Source organism: Ipomoea nil, unplaced genomic scaffold (genome assembly GCF_001879475.1).
Source record: "Ipomoea nil cultivar Tokyo-kokei standard unplaced genomic scaffold, Asagao_1.1 scaffold1317, whole genome shotgun sequence".
Lineage (NCBI taxonomy): Eukaryota > Viridiplantae > Streptophyta > Magnoliopsida > Solanales > Convolvulaceae > Ipomoea > Ipomoea nil.
The window spans coordinates 3989509-4005129 of NW_017617745.1; the positions used below are offsets into that span (position 1 = coordinate 3989509).

The 15621-nt window shown below is 34.2% G+C and overlaps 1 protein-coding gene across 1 annotated transcript; it reads left to right on the forward strand.

The window, feature by feature from the left end:
- Positions 1–5650: 5650 nt before the first annotated feature.
- LOC109185388 (AP-2 complex subunit mu) lies at positions 5651–14646 on the forward strand. The gene is made up of 13 exons (XM_019335388.1): positions 5651–5912; positions 6643–6820; positions 7410–7500; positions 10233–10327; positions 10456–10545; positions 10642–10690; positions 10783–10921; positions 11089–11205; positions 11496–11586; positions 11682–11824; positions 12742–12856; positions 14057–14101; positions 14186–14646. The coding sequence occupies exons 1-13, from the start codon at positions 5830–5832 to the stop codon at positions 14264–14266; spliced, it is 1317 nt and encodes a 438-aa protein (XP_019190933.1). The 5' UTR covers positions 5651–5829; the 3' UTR covers positions 14267–14646.
- Positions 14647–15621: the final 975 nt, after the last annotated feature.

Below are 15621 nucleotides of genomic sequence, written 5' to 3' on the forward strand. Positions count from 1 at the left end.
AAAAATGAAACTGAAATATTTCAACAATAATATTGTACATCATCAATTTAAAATGGAACAAAAATTGAGTAAAAATATCACTGCATCTGATATCCTAATTGGCTAATTGACTGAAAATAAAAAAGAATAATTGGTTGAAAATGAATATGACATTACAAATTGACTGAAAATATAAAAAGAAATGAATACTAATAGTTGACTGCAAATAAAAAATGATCCATAATTGATTAATATGAAAAAAAAATAAATGGTTAGATCATTGCATTTTAATTAAAAATGGAACGAAAACTAAAATTTGACCGAAATATTTCAATAATAATTCTACATCATAAATAGTAAATGCATATTTTAAACAATATTAAAGATAAATTAAAAATGAAACGGAAATATTTCAATAATAATATTATACATCATCAATTAAAAATGAAACGAAAATTAGGTAAAAATATCACATTCTAATTGACTAATTGACTAGAAATATAAAAGAATAATTTGCTGAAAATGAATTTGATATTACTAATTGACTTAAAATATAAAAAGGATCGCTAATTGACTAATACTCTACCATTATATATTTTTACTCGAGTCACCTATCCTGATGGACTGAAGGTGTTAGCTCTATACGATGATGGACATGATTGCGTTGTTACTACCAATGTCTACAAAGAGATTTCAATAATGTGTAAATACAATCGTTGATATTATATTTTTTTAAATGACAAAATTGCTATATATATGGACAAAAAAATATATATTCTATACAAATGAATTAAGACAGCAATTCATTCATATAACTGAGTTGCTAGAGAACGAACACATTTGTCTAATTTATATAAAAAAAAATACTAAACAATGTTAAATAAAATCTCCAAATTACAGCACAACATGCGTACATCTACACATTAGCTATTAATTTGAATAATTATTTGCTCAAATTCAAACAATGATAACAACAAAACACATAAATAATCCAAACCATATATATCTTAAACTGCACTATATAATATTTGATGTTCTAATTTATATAACTATATATCAATCCAAATATTTTTAATATATTATAACAATCCATTCCGTGCATCGCACGGGCGCAAATACTAGTAGATATAATAAAGCAGAAATCTACTTTCCCTCCAAAAGTGTAAATGGCCTTTGTGAAAATGGGCTACAGTAATATATATATATATATATATATATATATATATATATATATATATATATATATATATATATATATATGAAAGAGATATGTACTAACTTTTTAATAGTTTGTAATTTTGATTAGTTTTTTAATAATTTACAAAGAAAGTTAGGTAAAGTAAGATTAAGTAGGGAAAAAAAAATTTCGCCTTAAGTGTGAATGCATATTAATAGATTTGTAAGATCATTATTATTTTTTTTTTTTTGTGTAAACCACGAGGCAGTCCGGGTCTTTCTCTGTCTGTTTAACTTTGTAAGATCATTATTGCAAATGAGATTAGCAATATGAATGCATTTTTTGTCATATTTATTGTCTTAACATTTAAATATTACGATGTATAACTATACTTACATTTTTAATAAAATTGATCCTGCTTTGTATCATAACATTACAATACTTATAAATTTTTGTCCGTGCATCGCACGGGACAAATACTAGTTATTGAATATATATTACTATTCGTGCATCATATAAGGTTTGATTTATGGATAATAAATAATATAAGGTTTGGTATAGTTCTCTTTGTTACTTTGTATGCCCGTGGTATTTTTTTTTAGTTTGACAAGTGATGGATATAAGATTTTTTTTCGGCAGAAGTGTCAAATAGGCCCATCTACTACTGCGAAGTGCTTAATTCTCACCACGAACTAAATTAAGTGTCAAATAGACCCATTTACCATCTAAATTTGTTCGATTGGATTTTTTTGCAAGTTGCCTATTCAATTATTAAAAAATATATTTAAAAAAAAAAGAAAAGAATTTCAGCCACTGGCTGTCTACGCCGGACAGCCAGTGGCTGCGTATTTCGCAGACAGCCGGACAGTCATGGGACTCATGGCTGTCAAACATGAGGTCCAGATTTGGACCTCAAACGGCCTGGAATGAGGGCAGCGGCCATGGCCGAATAATATGAGACAAAGACATCTTGCGAAAGCAGCTAGCTATATATGTAGACACCAGACGAAGTGTTAGTTGGGTCTGTGAGCTATGAAATTATTGGTATTTTTTCCGCAAATTGCTTGAAGCATGAAGGCAGATTTAATCTTTAATAAAAATTAGTATTAATCTTTAGTTTTGAAATACAAGCAGATAGTGCTCCCACATATGTATAATTGTTTGGAGTAAACCCATCCTCTAGAACAGTAGAACCATAGAAAGCAACCGGAGATCTTAGGCTCCATGTACGTGTCGTGTATATATATATATATATATATATATATATATATATATATATATATATATATATATATATATATAATATACTTTATATATATTTTTTAATAATTGAATAGACACTCTGTTAGCAACTTGCAAAAAAAGTCTATTGAACAAATTTAGCTGGTAGATGAACAAATTTAGTTCGTGGTGAGAATTGAACACTTTGTAGTGGGCCTATTTGACACTTTTTAAAAAAAAAAAAAATTAGTTCCAACACTAAGTCAATATAAAGTAAAATTTGATATTAGATATTATAGATTCTTTATCATAATAAGATATTGTTAAAATATTATATAATATTTTGAGTATTTATTTATATTACTTAAATTTGATAATAAATAATATAATTATTGAATATATATTACTATTCGTGCATCGCACGTAGGGGTGTAAATGAGCCGAACCACTCGCGAGCGGCTCGGTCAAAGCTCGGCTCGAACTCGAGGGCTCGTTTACTTATCGAGCTCGAGCCGAGCTCACGAGCCTTATAATAATAATAATAATAATAATAATAATAATAATAATAATAATAATAATAATAATAATAATAATAATAATAATAATAATAATAATAATAATAATAATAATAATATTAATATTATTATTATTATTATTATTATTATTATTATTATTATTATTATTATTATTATTATTATTATTATTATTATTATTATTATTATTATTATTATTATTATTATTATTATTATTATTATTATTATTATCAAAAATTAAAATTTTACTCCCTTCTAAAGCTTACCGTACTCCAGTACTCTCACAGTCCCGCACTCCCGCCCCCATTATCCCAAGCCCTAACTCTGGAGTTTGGAAGACTATCGACGACAACGACACGGAGACGAGATACGGAGACACCGGAAGACCGCCTGTCGACGACTCGTTTGAGTCAAAATCAAGCACGAACTCGAACTCGAACTCAAACAATTGAACTACTCGAACCGAGCTCGAACTGTTCAAAAATTGTCGAGCTCGAGCCAACCCAGGCTCGAGCTCGGCTCGACTCTTTTACACCCCTAATCGCATAGGTGCTATACTAGTATTTATAATAGTTGATGATCATCAATAGTTAATAATGCACCATTACATACTTTGGTTGATTTTGAATTTAAGCTTGAAGGTTAAAAGAAAAACGTAATTAGTTAAAACGTTAAAAATGAATTTAACTATTGTTATTATTATTGCAAAAATGCTTCCTACTTATAAAAATCACTCAATTTTTGTGACTCTTTCATGTGACAAATTTGTTTGGTTAGTTTGTCCTTTTTATTTTATTTTTAAATTTCAAATCTCAACTTATTGGATACATTCAAGAGGCAAAAATTGAGTTTTTTTATAAGGGAATATAGCATTGTAAAAAATTATTATTATTATAGTGATATTTTTATTTATAATCTACAATTATCGATTTGGTTTCTTAAAATTTTTGGATGGATTAATTTCAATTCAAAATAAATAAAATATCTTCATTTTTATCAAATGTTTTAAATTCAATTTGACTAATTTAAAAAGGTCAAGAGCCAAAATTGTTCAAATTAATTTAAAAAAATTAAACTTGAAAAATTACTAAGTAACTTGTAGTTCAATGACATTTTTGTGATTCCCTCAAATGAGAGGTAACAGATTCAAAGTCAGAAAGTATGTATAAATATATATTATATTGTAATAGAGTCCGTAGAAGAAAAACCAAAATTCAAAAAATATACAGTTATTATTATGCAATAATAGTATATGTTTTGTTTTATAATATACTTTTCAGACTAGGGGTGTGCAAACTTCGAATAATTTTCGGTTAACCGACCGAACCGACAAAGTTCGGTTAACCGTTTTCGAACCGAACTTTTTCGGTTCGGTTAATGGTTAAAGGAATTTTAAAACTTCGGTTAACGGTTAATTCGGTTCGAAAGGTCGGTTAACCGAAATTTGTAATATATATATAAATAATAGGGAAAAGGGTCAAATAGACCATCGAACTTTAGCTTAAAAGTCAATTAGGCCTCTAAACTTTTTAAAGGTGCAATTACACCCATCAACAATTCATTTAAGTGCAATGAAGCCCAAAAATAAATTAATGACCTGCTATCACAGGTCATTAGGGTTTAGGCCACCTTCCGACGAATTTTCTGGCAAAAAAAAAGTGACTGACGAAATTTTCGACAAAAGAAGTGACCGGCGAAATTTTCGGCAAATCTGGGTCGGTTGCTGGTAACCTTTTTTTTGTTGAAAAATTCGCCGGAATGTGGGCTGAATCCTAATGACCTGTGATAGCAGGTCATTAACTTGTTTTTGGACTTCATTGCACCTAAATGAATTGTTGATGGGTGTAATTGAACCTTTAAAAAGTTTAGGGGCCTAATTGACTTTTAAGCTAAAGTTCGAGGGCCTATTTGACCCTTTTCCCTAAATAATAATATAAATATAAATACCAGGACTATGTGGTATAATGGTACCCGGGTTGGACTTCCATTTGGAAGGTTGTAAGTTCGAGCCTTAGTGGAGACGTTATTAGCTCTTTGTGTTTCAATAGGTTGAGAAAGTATACAAACAGATACTACAATGTAAAAAAAAATAATATAAATACTAATTTGGAGTTTATAATTATTGTTTTTGTATATTTTGTTATGAATTTATTATGATATGTATTTTATTTTAATTGAATTTATTATTTTAGGTGTTATTTTTAAAATTTTAAATTTTAGCTTTAAAAAGTTCGGTTAATCGGTTAACCGACCGATTAACCGAAAAAAGTTTCGGTTCGGTGAATTCGGTAGAGCAAACTTCGATTCGGTTAACAGTTAAAGGAAAAAAAACTTCAGTTAATTCGGTTCGGGGTTAAAACGGTTCGGTTAACCGATTGAACACCTATATTTCAGACATATTATAGATGGCGTTTTAGATTAAATTTGACTAATTTAAAAAGGTCAAGAACCAAAATTGATCAAATTAATAAAAAAAAAGGATTAAACTTGAAAAATTATCAAGTATCTTGTAGCTCAATGACATTTGTGTGACTCCCTTAAATGAGAGGTCACAGATTTAAAGTGAGAAAATACGTATAAACATATATTATATTATAATAGAGTCTGTAGAAGAAAAACCAAAATTAAAAAAAATACATATAATTTGGAGTACATGTAGTAGAACTACTGTTATTATCAATAATAGTACTCCGTATATGTTTTGTTTTATAATTATACTTTTCAGACATATTAAATCAAAGTTTATACGGAGAGACGGCGCAACAATTGTCCATAAAGCAAAGCGCTCACCATTTCTGAACTTTTCTACTTCTCAAACCTCATTCCTCATTCCTCGATTCCGCTCTGTCTGTAACTGTAGATCCGACCCGATCCAGTCTATTCGGATTAATCTGGAGGCAGATCTACTGGGTTGCAGCCATGCCCGTGGCAGCTTCTGCTATATACTTCTTAAATCTCCGGGGCGACGTCCTCATTAACCGCCTCTACCGCGATGACGTCGGGTGTGCTATTCCCTCTCTTGCACTATCTATGTGTTAATTTTTCGATTGATTTTTGGGGAATTCTGAAAATTCAGTGCATTAAGAGATTGGTGATTCCATGGTGGTTGAAGTTTGACTTATTTAGTTCTGATGATAGCTTGTTTTCCTTTTTTCTCAGTAGAAACTTATGGGGGGAAATCGAGAATGTAAAAACCCTTTCTTTCAATTGTAACATTGGATATCAGTTCGGGTCAAAGATGAGATTTAAAAGATCTTCATTATTATTACTGCAATATAAAGGCTGTTCTTTTAGGCTGCTGGGCTGGAATTAAAAGTCTGATTGATTACCTTTGACTTGAATGCGTATCGTATTTCACCATTGCACAGTCTCCTAAACTCCAAGAGTTTTAGTCCTCTTGTTTATTGTGACATAAAGGTGGAATTGCCCACCCAGGCAGCCCCACACTCTTGCCTTGTGGAGGGGTAAATCAGGGTGACTCAACTGATCAATAGAGGCTAGACTGTTGCTCACAGTGCACAAGGAGCACCCCTCATTTTGAGAGGTTGCTCTTACACTGGTGTGGGTGAGACTTAATCCTCTGTTTCTTGTGACAAATTTCACTTTTGTGACCAGTTGAGCTACCCATGCGGGCTAGTCCTCTTGTTTATTATAATTGGAAATGCATGTTCTATTTCTCCATTGCATAACAATAATGTTTAATTTTTATGCCATTCCTTTTAATGTGATCAGGGGAAATATGGTAGATGCCTTCCGTACACATATAATGCAGACAAAAGAACTGGGGACATGTCCTGTGAGACAGATAGGAGGCTGCTCTTTCTTGTATATGAGAATTAGTAATGTCTATATAGTGATTGTTGTCAGCACCAATGCTAATGTTGCTTGTGCTTTCAAGTTTGTTGTTGAGGTCAGTGGCTGTTCTTGATACTTGTGTTCATGGGATGTTCAGTGTTTTTTCATTCTTGGGATATTAAACTAGGTGAACTGTTATTTAGAGAAAAGCATTATTGATTATCAGCTATGCAAATATGCACTCTTGCTATTTAGAGGAGCACCATTTCATTTTAGAATGTATTGATTTGAAGGAAGGCCAACTCCATTGCTATAGATTACTTTACCTATAAAAGAAATACTAGCATTTGCACAATGACGATCCTTTCTACATGTTGCAAAAACTGGAAACATTATGTGACGTTAGGTTCTGCAGAAATAGTTTATTTTCATTTCCCTATACATGTCAAGTATGCAGAAGCCCCTTGTCTTCTTTTCCGTTCTTTTAATGAATAAACATATAATTTAGTATTTCTAATGTCATAAGGGTAAGGTGCATTATGTTATAAAGCCTGAAATAAATACCTTCATTTCTTATGCTGGTTTGCCTAGGGTGAGAAACTAAACTCCATAAATCATAAGTTTGTGGGAGTTAACTAATTATGGTTAATGGTTTTACATGAGTTCTGTTTGAGTGTCTTACAACATATCTAACTTCTGTGCAGGCAGTTGCCTTGTTCAAATCATATTTTGGTGGAGCTTTTGATGAAGATGCCATTCGCAATAATTTTGTTTTAATTTATGAACTTTTGGATGGTATGCTATAAAGATACTCGTATACTTTACACATTTTGTTACAGAACTACCTAATCAAGGCTTCATTTAGCAATTGTGTGTACATTTTTCTCTTCTCAGTTCTACAGATTTATTTATTTTAAACGTATCTAGAATCACTGCGTCGACTATTTAGTAATCTTCCAAGTTCTGATGCTTGCTGAAAAAGTTTGGCTGCATTCATTGCAACTGAAGAGGTGGAAACTTATGAAGTTAGAGTTATGAATACTTGATTTGATGGAATTTCAATCAATTAGGACCTGATCTAGATTGATGCTAATTCATTTAATTGACTACAATCAATGATCTTGAACACTTCAGCTATCCTTGCATGAAAAAATATTTTTAAAAAATGATTTGACAAAAAAATCATTTTCTCATGAGCTTGCTAATTAGCACAGTCTGGCCTACTTGGACAATTTAGGTGATGCCATTCACATGTAGCTGTTCCTTCACATTTTTAGCATGTGTGCATAAAAATAGATTGTTGAATATTAGGAAAGTTGTCTTAGTTTCCTATTCTTATTAGTAGTTTCCTAAACTAATTTAGTATCTAGTTTAGTATATATAGAGGTCCATAGAAGTATAGAATATACATTAAGAGAGACAATCTATTGTAATCTTTCATTATAATATATTCTCTTGTTCTTTGGTTCTCACATATTTTGCTTCCGCCTAACTGGCGGGTGGTGGTTATTCTCCACCCACCAGACCTATCAATCCCTCAATTTCAACATGGTATCAGAGCCTAAACCCTAAATAATTCTTTTCTTCTTTCCCGCCGCCGTCACAGCCGCTACCGCCACCGGAGCCAAAACCACCGCCGCCGAGATTTGCTATCGTTTTCCGGCCAGATCTCTCTGCTCCGATATCCGTTCGAGACTTCGTTGCCACCATTGGATTCGTCTTGAGGAGACGCATGTACCTGTGTTTCCCGATCTTCCGTCGGTCGCCGGTCAACTTCGCCGGTCAATGGTCAACGTCAGTCAAACCTCCCTTGAGGCAGAATCTCTTGCCATTTTTGGACTTTTTGGTGAAATTTGAAGGTTCTTTTTTTGGATTTGTTGCTGAACTTCTCCCCATGGTGTTTGTGTTTTGGTATAACTGTGTGTTTGTTTCCTTATCTCCGGTTTGCCTTATCCCATGGGCCTTCAGTTTCAGCACTGTTATAAAGACCTTTGATTATTTCCCATGTTTCAAGTAGGGGGGAGTGTAACTATCTACAATCGGTGTGTTATCCTTTGCTATTTTGTCTTCATTACTATGGGCTCTATTGCATCCTTTGCTATTATTTGCTCCCTTTTTGTCTCTACCGCTCTCTTGTGTTATCGGGAGGTTGTTCATGTTTAACTCTATCCTTGGTGTGTTCATCTTCATTCCCGAGGTTCGTGTTCAGTTCCGTCCTCGGTGTGTTCATTCCCAAGATCGTGTTTAGCTTCGTCCTTGGTGCCTTTATTCCCAAGGGTCCTTGGTGTCTTCGTCTTTATTCCCAAGGATTGTGTTCAGCTCCGTTCTTGGTGCCTTCGTGTTCATTCTCAAGGAAGGGTCAAACATAGTGCAATCTCTTTTGAAGTCATCCATCCTAGAGTGCTTATGTTGCTGTGATGGTGTTCGTGTTTTCCCTTGGTGCCTCCATTCCCAAGGATGTTCGTGACAAGCTTTGCCCCTGGTGCTTTCATTCCCAAGGGTTGTGTATAGCATTGTCCCTCCGAAGCCATCTCGCACTGTTATCCTCTAGTTGCATTTAATTTTCATTTGTAATTTTGAGTGAGGTAGAGTGCTTGTTTTAATCCAAGCTTGGAACGTCAGATGTTCCAGCTTGAGGGGGAGTGTTGAATATTAAGAAAGTTGTCTTAGTTTCCTATTCTTATTAGTAGTTTCCTAAACTAATTTAGTATCTAGTTTAGTATATATAAAGGTCCATAGAAGTATAGAATATACATTAAGAGAGACAATCTATTGTAATCTTTCATTATAATATATTCTCTTGTTCTTTGGTTCTCACATATTTTGCTTCCGCCTAACTGGCGGGTGGTGGTTATTCTCCACCCGCCAGACCTATCAATCCCTCAATTTCAACATAGATAATGGAGTAATGTGAATTTTTGTCCTTGAATTACAATTATAGGTAGCACTTTTCGCCCCTCAATTGTTTGCCATGTGGCTTTTTCATCCCTGAGCTTTGTTTGGGTCGGGTTAAAAGAGCCACTTCACAGACATTTGAGGGATGAAAAGTGGTAACAGGTATAATTGAGGGACAAAAACTGTTATTTTCCGTTTTTCCAATAATTTAGGGATGAAAATTGCCATTTTCCAAAGATAATTTTTCTTTTTAGTCACAACTGTTGAGCATATAACCATTAATGTGCAATCCAACTATCAGCTTAGGCTTTTAGTTGAGTTGGAGCATATGCTTCAATTTGGTATCAGAGCCAGACCAAAGGTCATGGGTTCGCGTCTCTACGTCACCCGATAAGCGACTACGGTCCACGTGTTGCTTGGAACCCACCGCATATGTGAGGGGGCGTGTTGAGCATATAACCATTAATGTGCAATCCAACTATCAGTTTTGGCTTTTAGTTGAGATAGAACACATGCTTCAATTACAACAAATGTTTGTTCAGGTCCTTATAAAGTACTAATATCATACTGTGTTCATTTTCTGTAAGAATGAGTAAATCTTCTTCTGAAATTGTTTTATGGTCAAATTGCAGAAATTATGGACTTTGGTTACCCCCAAAATCTTTCGCCTGAAATTTTGAAGCTCTACATTACTCAAGAAGGTGTGCGCTCCCCATTTTCGTCAAAAGTAAGTATTGGCCATTGACTTGTATTGTGTTTTGATAATAATCTACACAATAGAAAAAAAAAATCAAATAAAATGCTGCTTGGGTGAGTGTACTTATCTATTCTTTTGTAAAATGCAAAACCAAACAGCCTGTTGATAGACCAGTTCCTAATGCAACATTACAAGTCACTGGTGCTGTTGGCTGGCGGAGGGAGGGTCTTGTATACAAGAAGAATGAGGTGGATTATTTTGCCTTAAATTTTAATATCCCCTTTCAATATGATTTTCCTGACAAGTAGCTATTGTATGCAATTATCATCTTTGTTATTTGACAGGTGTTTCTGGATATTGTGGAAAGTGTCAATCTTCTCATGTCCTCTAAAGGTTGGTAATGTGAAAATTTCAGTATTTCACTAGTCTAGCTCAAGCCTCAATGCTTTTCATTTCTGGCTTTAATTAGAAGGTTACTATTGTAGGTAGTGTTTTACGTTGTGATGTTACTGGAAAAGTCCTCATGAAGTGTTTCCTTTCCGGGATGCCTGATCTGAAGTTGGGCTTAAATGATAAAATTGGCCTTGAGAAAGAGTCGCAGCTCAAATCCCGCCCAACTAAGAGGTATCTTCTGCAGGCTCATCTCTTTTCATTATGTTCCTTTATTAAGTCTCACAAATTCTCCACTACAATTATGTATTTGAATTTTGGGCTTAGACAAAGTTTGTCTGAGCATCTCCATAATTGTTTAGTTACGTATGCTTGCTGACTTACTATGCTGCCTCATGCAGTGGAAAAACTATTGAGCTTGATGATGTCACTTTCCATCAGTGTGTAAATTTGACAAGATTCAACTCAGAGAAGACTGTCAGCTTTGTTCCCCCAGATGGTGAATTTGAACTGATGAAGTAAGTCAATAATTCCTTCTGTGTATGTTTTTAACTTTCCAGTATATAATAACCTACCATCACTAAAGAGGTGGGTGGCCTAAAGGTTAGATCTTCAGCTTTTACCTTTAGAAGGGCAATGGGTTCGGAAGAAAGGAAAGTCCTTACAATAATACAATACTTTTTTTTGATATTGAATTAGTGTGTAACATACATAGTTAAATTGAATGAGGTATTCAGCTTTTTTGAATTTGTTGAAACTGTAATAGCATTGAAATAATAGTGTTTTCATTTTGGGTTTTTCTCTACAGGTATCGTATTACTGAAGGTGTAAATCTTCCTTTCCGTGTTTTGCCAACTATAAAGGAATTAGGTCGGACACGCATGGAAGTGAATGTAAAGGTCTGTAATCATCTTTGGAGTATGATAATGTTCTATAACTTCTATTGCTTGTTAAATATATTTCCATATATGTATATATATATTTTTTCTCTCAGGTTAAGAGTGTCTTCGGTGCTAAAATGTTCGCACTCGGTGTAGTGATTAAAATTCCAGTACCAAAGCAAACGGCAAAAACAAATTTTCAGGTGACATCAGGAAAAGCAAAGTATAATCCTTCTATTGACTGTTTGGTCTGGAAGTGAGTATCTTTATTTGTTTGAGGAAACTTTCCACTATAATTTCATTTTTGACTGTTATATGGAATCCTTGATTATGACTTTTTCATAAGGTTATCCACTTAAGATGTGATCCTTAACTATCTCTGAAATTCCATTTTCCTGATAGTTATTACATGTGCTTAATCTGGTTTAATCACCTTAGTTGTGTGAACATCATACTATGGATGGTGAGGGGCAAATGCCATATTTCTTCACATGCACCCTAATTTCCCACGAAACAGCTTCCACTTGCATGTCTGCCTACTCTGGCTTCTACTTCCCATCTTTCTAAGGAATTATTGACATGAGAGCCCAAACCACTATCTTTTAAGGAAAAAGAAACAAATTAAACGTTGAAAGTGGTGTTGTAAAAATCGGCCCATGTGGCCCTAAGCTGAAGGGAAGAATGGGAAAATCAGCCTCCTATGCAGTTGGCCGACTAGGTGGCCTTTTTTTTGGTATATGTTATGGTTAGAGCATTATGTGCTATTGAGCATTTATATTTTATGGGGGGAATACTTGCTAGAAGTCTATAAAACCAAGATGCCATAAGCAAGAAAACCCAAGTTTTTGTTTTTTTAGTTGTGCACCTAGGCACTGGTCGCCCATCAAATGCCCAATGGGCACCTCGCGATTCTTACAACATTGGTTGAAAATGGAAGATACTGTAATTTTGTTCTAATCATTAGGCCAAAAATACAAATTTTATTAAAATCGTAATTATATGGCACATGCTAGTGGCTTTTTGTGTGTGTGTGTGTCAGATCTGAGCTAGGTCTTGGTTGGATTTCTGTTTTTCAAGAAGAATGTTGTGTTTTCGTCCTTTGAGAGAGGTTAACTGTCATAATACTAGCTTATTAAGCTGTAAGCCTGTAACTTTCACATATATTTGCTGCAGGATTCGAAAATTTCCTGGACAAACTGAGCCAACATTGAGTGCTGAAGTAGAGTTGATTTCAACAATGACAGAGAAGAAATCATGGACTCGGCCACCGATTCAAATGGAATTTCAGGTGTGTGGATTTTGTCCTTTCAGGGAAATAAATAGACCTTTATACTATATTTTATCCATTGTAGCAATTGTTATGAGGAATATGCATTGAGATAGATGGGATGGATTTTGTCATTTTTATATCTTTGGAATAAGGGTCAAATAGGCCATCGAACTGCACCTAATAATACAATTAGGCCACTGAACCCAAAAAACCAACAATTGAGTCCCTAAACTAACCAATTCCTAACAATTCATCCAATTTGAAGGTTTCTAACAAGTCAACAACCAAATTAATTATTTTTTAAAAAATAAAATTTAAAAATTAATTATTAAAAAAAAAAAAAACAAAAAAAAAAAACAAAAACAGAAACGGCCGGAGACGAAGAAACTTCTTCGTCTCCACGGCCGGAGACGAAGAGTTTCTTCGTCTCCGGCCGTGGAGACGAAGAAACTGGTTTCTTCGTCTCCGGCCGTTTCTGTTTTTGTTTTTTTTTTTAATTACTTAAATAATTAATTTTTAAATTTTATTTTTTAAAAAATAATTAATTTGGGAGTATGACCTGTTAACCTGTTGGAAACCTACAAATTGGAAGATTTGTTTGAAATTGGTTAGTTTAGGGACCCGATTGTTGATTTTTTAGGTTCAGTGGCCTAATTGCATTATCTTGTGCAGTTCGATGGCCTATTTGACCCTTATTCCTATATCTTTTTATGTTTTATATGAAATACATTAAACTTAAGCACACTGCTATACTGACTCAAGGATAGTGAATACTGAGTTCTTGTCAGACCTTTTACTTGTTTGGGGTAATGTTTGCACGGAATAATCTTTTCTCAGTTCTGATCTGCATTAGCTCACATGAGACTAGATGGATTGGAAAATACTACATGTACTTCCACTTCTTACTCCCTTTCACAAATCTTTGATGTAGACACTTGTCTTGGGACCCACATGATGAAAATATCCTATCCTTGTTTGCCACATCATAGAGTAAAAGTGAGGGAGTAGAATTTGGGAGTATATGTAGTAGAACTCAGATGGATTATAATGCATATGAAAACTACTGCTTAAACTATATTTGATTATTTGTTGTGAACTCAACTGTGGGACGAGACCACCCTTTTTCTGTGCTTTCTTCTTAGCGATGTTTTTCTTTGCCCCACCAAGTCCTTCCCGCCTTGCGTGGAGATGATACGACTAAGAATCTGTATTTTGCAGGTTCCCATGTTTACAGCATCTGGATTACGTGTTCGTTTTCTCAAGGTTGGTGTTTACCAAATATACTTCTATAGACACGCCCCTTTTAGCAAACAATATATAGCTTTAACAACGATTATATATCTGCAGGTGTGGGAGAAGAGTGGCTATAACACAGTTGAATGGGTTCGTTACATTACCAAAGCTGGTTCCTATGAGATTAGGTGTTAGGAGAGAGTACTGTAAAATTCTTTGTTGCACAAATAATTGAAATTTGTTGAAGCCTCTATGGTCTTGAAGTTAAACCGTCAAAACTATACAATGGGACGAGGATATAATTCCGTCATTCCACTACGTCTTCCCTTCAGCTCTTTGGTATGGCATGTCAATACTTGTATTTGGTATTGTGAAATTTGAGTTGATCTTGGTGTTACAGAGGCTATTGGAGACATGAGATGGTGTGAATTGCAATTTTCCTGATTTTTTTTTCCCTATACTATACTTTTTTGTAATTACTTCATGGTTTGTTCAAACATACTTGTAGGTGAAATTTATTGTAATTCTTTTACATCTTGCAGAGAAACAATATAGTTATCTTGTGCATTATGATCCGTTGGCTTTCTTCACAATCTGATTAGCTTTCTTTCATAATTAAATGACTTTTGACTTTTTGATTGAAGTGTCAGCATGTGATTAAATGATTGTGCATAAGAATGTAATGAACACTTGGCGCTGGGTGAGGACAACCAATTGTTATACCATAGATCAATGTCTACTTTACATATGTAGTTTGTAGTTAACATATTACAGGGCGTTTGGTTGGAATGGGGGAATTACGTTGGAATGGGGGAATTACGTGGGAAAGGAATTGCAATTTCATGGGAGATGAATTACTGGGAATAAAGTGGGAATTTAAATGTCAGTGTTTGGTTTACAGGAATAGGATTACTGAGACTTTCAATTCCAATGTTTGGTACACATTGAAATTGAAAGGGAATAAGTAGTATAAAGTCCAAAATGTCAATTGTTGTTGTGGTATTAATTTTATAGTAAATACCCAAAATGGTCCATCGATTATAGCTAAATTCACAAATTGGTCCTCGACTTTTAATTTCAACCAATTAAGTTCTTAACTTTGCAATTTTAACACAATTTGGTCCTTTGTCTATTTGTCCGTTTGTTGACTGCGCTTTTTTAGGATATATATGTAATTTCATGGTCCATCGTCATTTTTTTAAGGTTCCGGTTGCATTTCTAGACCGCACTGTTACATTTGAATCCACTGCCAGCGCTGCACCCCATGCCGGAGAGATTATAGCTTTTGATAGATAGATCGCCGAAGTCCCTGGAGTGGCTCTTCGAGAAAGCCGTGACTCCAAGCGATGTAGGCAAGCTGAACCGGCTCGGGATCCCCAAGCAGCAAGCAGAGAAGCACTTCCCCCCTTCGAAACGGCGCTGTCACCTCCAAGAGCGTTCTCTAAGCTGAACTGGCTCGTGATCCTCAAGCAGCAAGCGGAGAAGCACTTCTCCCTCCGAAACAACGATGTCACCTCCAAGAGCGTTCTCTTGAGCTTTGCACGTGAAAC